The sequence below is a fragment of the Apodemus sylvaticus genome, chromosome 10, assembly GCF_947179515.1.
Source record: "Apodemus sylvaticus chromosome 10, mApoSyl1.1, whole genome shotgun sequence".
NCBI lineage: Eukaryota > Metazoa > Chordata > Mammalia > Rodentia > Muridae > Apodemus > Apodemus sylvaticus.
The window spans coordinates 50,509,487-50,511,520 of record NC_067481.1 but is presented as its reverse complement, the minus strand read 5'-3'; the positions used below and the strand labels follow the sequence as shown (position 1 = coordinate 50,511,520).

Here is a 2,034-nt window from a genome sequence, read left to right as displayed (position 1 = left end):
AGGAATGGGAGAAGGAGTACATTTGGAGGAGAAGCAAAGAGTTGTGGAGGGAAGGAAACTGTGACTGGCATGTATTATATTATGTATTTTCCATAATAATCAAAAGAATGTAAAGAATAAAATATAATATAACATTGGCTTTTACTTAATGATTATCTGAAATCATACATTTAAGGCAGAGGATGGCATCACTGAATCTCCAAGGTTCCCTTTCCCAATTGAACTACTTTTTAAAACTCCCTTTTACAGATGGGATTATTATGTAGTATGTTTTGTATGTGGTTTACCTAGGAAGGATATATTTTGTAATATTAATATCAGTGTATTCATTAGATAAATTTAAGTAAAAGTTCCATTGTTGCTATTATAAAGATATTTTCTTGACAAGAACTTTTATAAGTGCCTGCTTTATATCTCTGTTCCGCAGGCTGTAGATGAACGGGTTCAACATGGGAGTCACCACTGTGTACATCATGGCCATGGAAGCCTCCTTTGATGTAAAGGTATTAGCTGATGGGCACAAATAGAGACCAATAATTGTCCCATAGAACAGTGAGACCACAGTCAGGTGTGAGCCACAGGTGGAAAAGACCTTGTGGATGGCCCGAGTAGATGAAACCTTTATAATGGAGAAGACAATATGTACATAAGACACAACAATGAGTAAGAATGGGATGACAATAAGGGGCCCTCCCAAGATAAATATCATAAGTTCATTTATATAAATATCAGAGCAGGCCAACTTGAGCAGGGCAGATAAGTCACAGAAAAAGTGGCGGATCATCCTGTCCTCACAGAATGACAACCTAGCTAAGAGTAGGGTGTGCAACATGGAATACAGCACATTAAATACCCAGGACATCAGCATGACACACACACAGAGCTTGGGCCTCATGATGTTGGTGTAGTGAAGGGGAAGGCAGATGGCCACATAGCGATCATAGGCCATGACCACAAGGAGGAAGACTTCCAGGTCTCCAAAAAGTCCAAAAAAGTACACTTGTGTCAGACAACCTGCATAGGTGATGGATGTGTCCTGGCTCTGCATGCTCTGGAGCAACTTGGGCATTGTGACAGAGGAAAAGCAGAGGTCAGAGAAGGACAAGTTGCTGAGAAAGAAGTACATGGGTGTGTGGAGATGGGAGTCCAGGTGAATGAGGATGATGATGATGAGGTTCCCCAGGACGGTGGTGAGGTACATGGCCAGAAACAGGGCATAGAACAGGTGCTGGTGCTCTGGGGAGATAGGCAGACCCAGAAGGAGGAACTGGGTGATGACAGTGTTGTTGTTCATTATCATTTTTCCTCTCCAATACCCTAAGGAGGATATATCAGATCCTTAAAATAAAAAAAATCAACACATATCTCAGGAATATATTCTACAACTATGGATCTGACCATCTTCCTAGAAACTGTAATTTCAAAAACTCCAAATGTCTGTATACATTAAAATTAATGATTTTTCTTAATTTTTTCTTCCATTTTTTTAATTCGATATATTTTTTTATTTACATTTCCAATGGTTTCTCCTTTTCTAACCCCCTACTCCCGAAAGTCTCATAAGGCCCCTTCTCTCCCCCGTCCTCCCACCCACCCCTTCCAACTTCCCCATTCTGGTTTTGCCCTATACTGCTTCACTGAGTCTTTCCAGAATAAGGGGCCACTCCTACGTTCTTCTTGTACCTCATTTTTATTTAATATTTTTATTTTCTATATTCTTTGTTTATATTCCAAATGATTTCCCCTTTCCCGGATCCCCCCTCCCCATATGTCTCATAAACCTTCTTCTCTCCATCCCTTCTCCAATCACCTCCCTCCTTTTTCTCTGTCTTTATATTCCCTTCCCATGCTAGATCAATCCTTTCCGGGATCAGTACCCTCTCCATACTTCTTCATGGGAGTCATTTGCTATGCAATTTGTGCCTTGGGTATTCAGAGCTTCTGGGCTAATTAATATCCACTTATCAGAGATTGCATTCCATGTGTATTCTTTTGTGACTGGGTTACCTGACTTAGGATGATATTTTCCATATC

The 2,034-nt window shown here is 40.4% G+C and overlaps 1 protein-coding gene across 1 annotated transcript; it reads right to left on the bottom strand.

The window, feature by feature from the left end:
- Positions 1 to 364: 364 nt before the first annotated feature.
- On the bottom strand, positions 365 to 1,300 carry LOC127694928 (olfactory receptor 1468-like). Its single transcript, XM_052196707.1, has one exon. The coding sequence runs from the start codon at positions 1,298 to 1,300 to the stop codon at positions 365 to 367; it is 936 nt and encodes a 311-aa protein (XP_052052667.1).
- Positions 1,301 to 2,034: the final 734 nt, after the last annotated feature.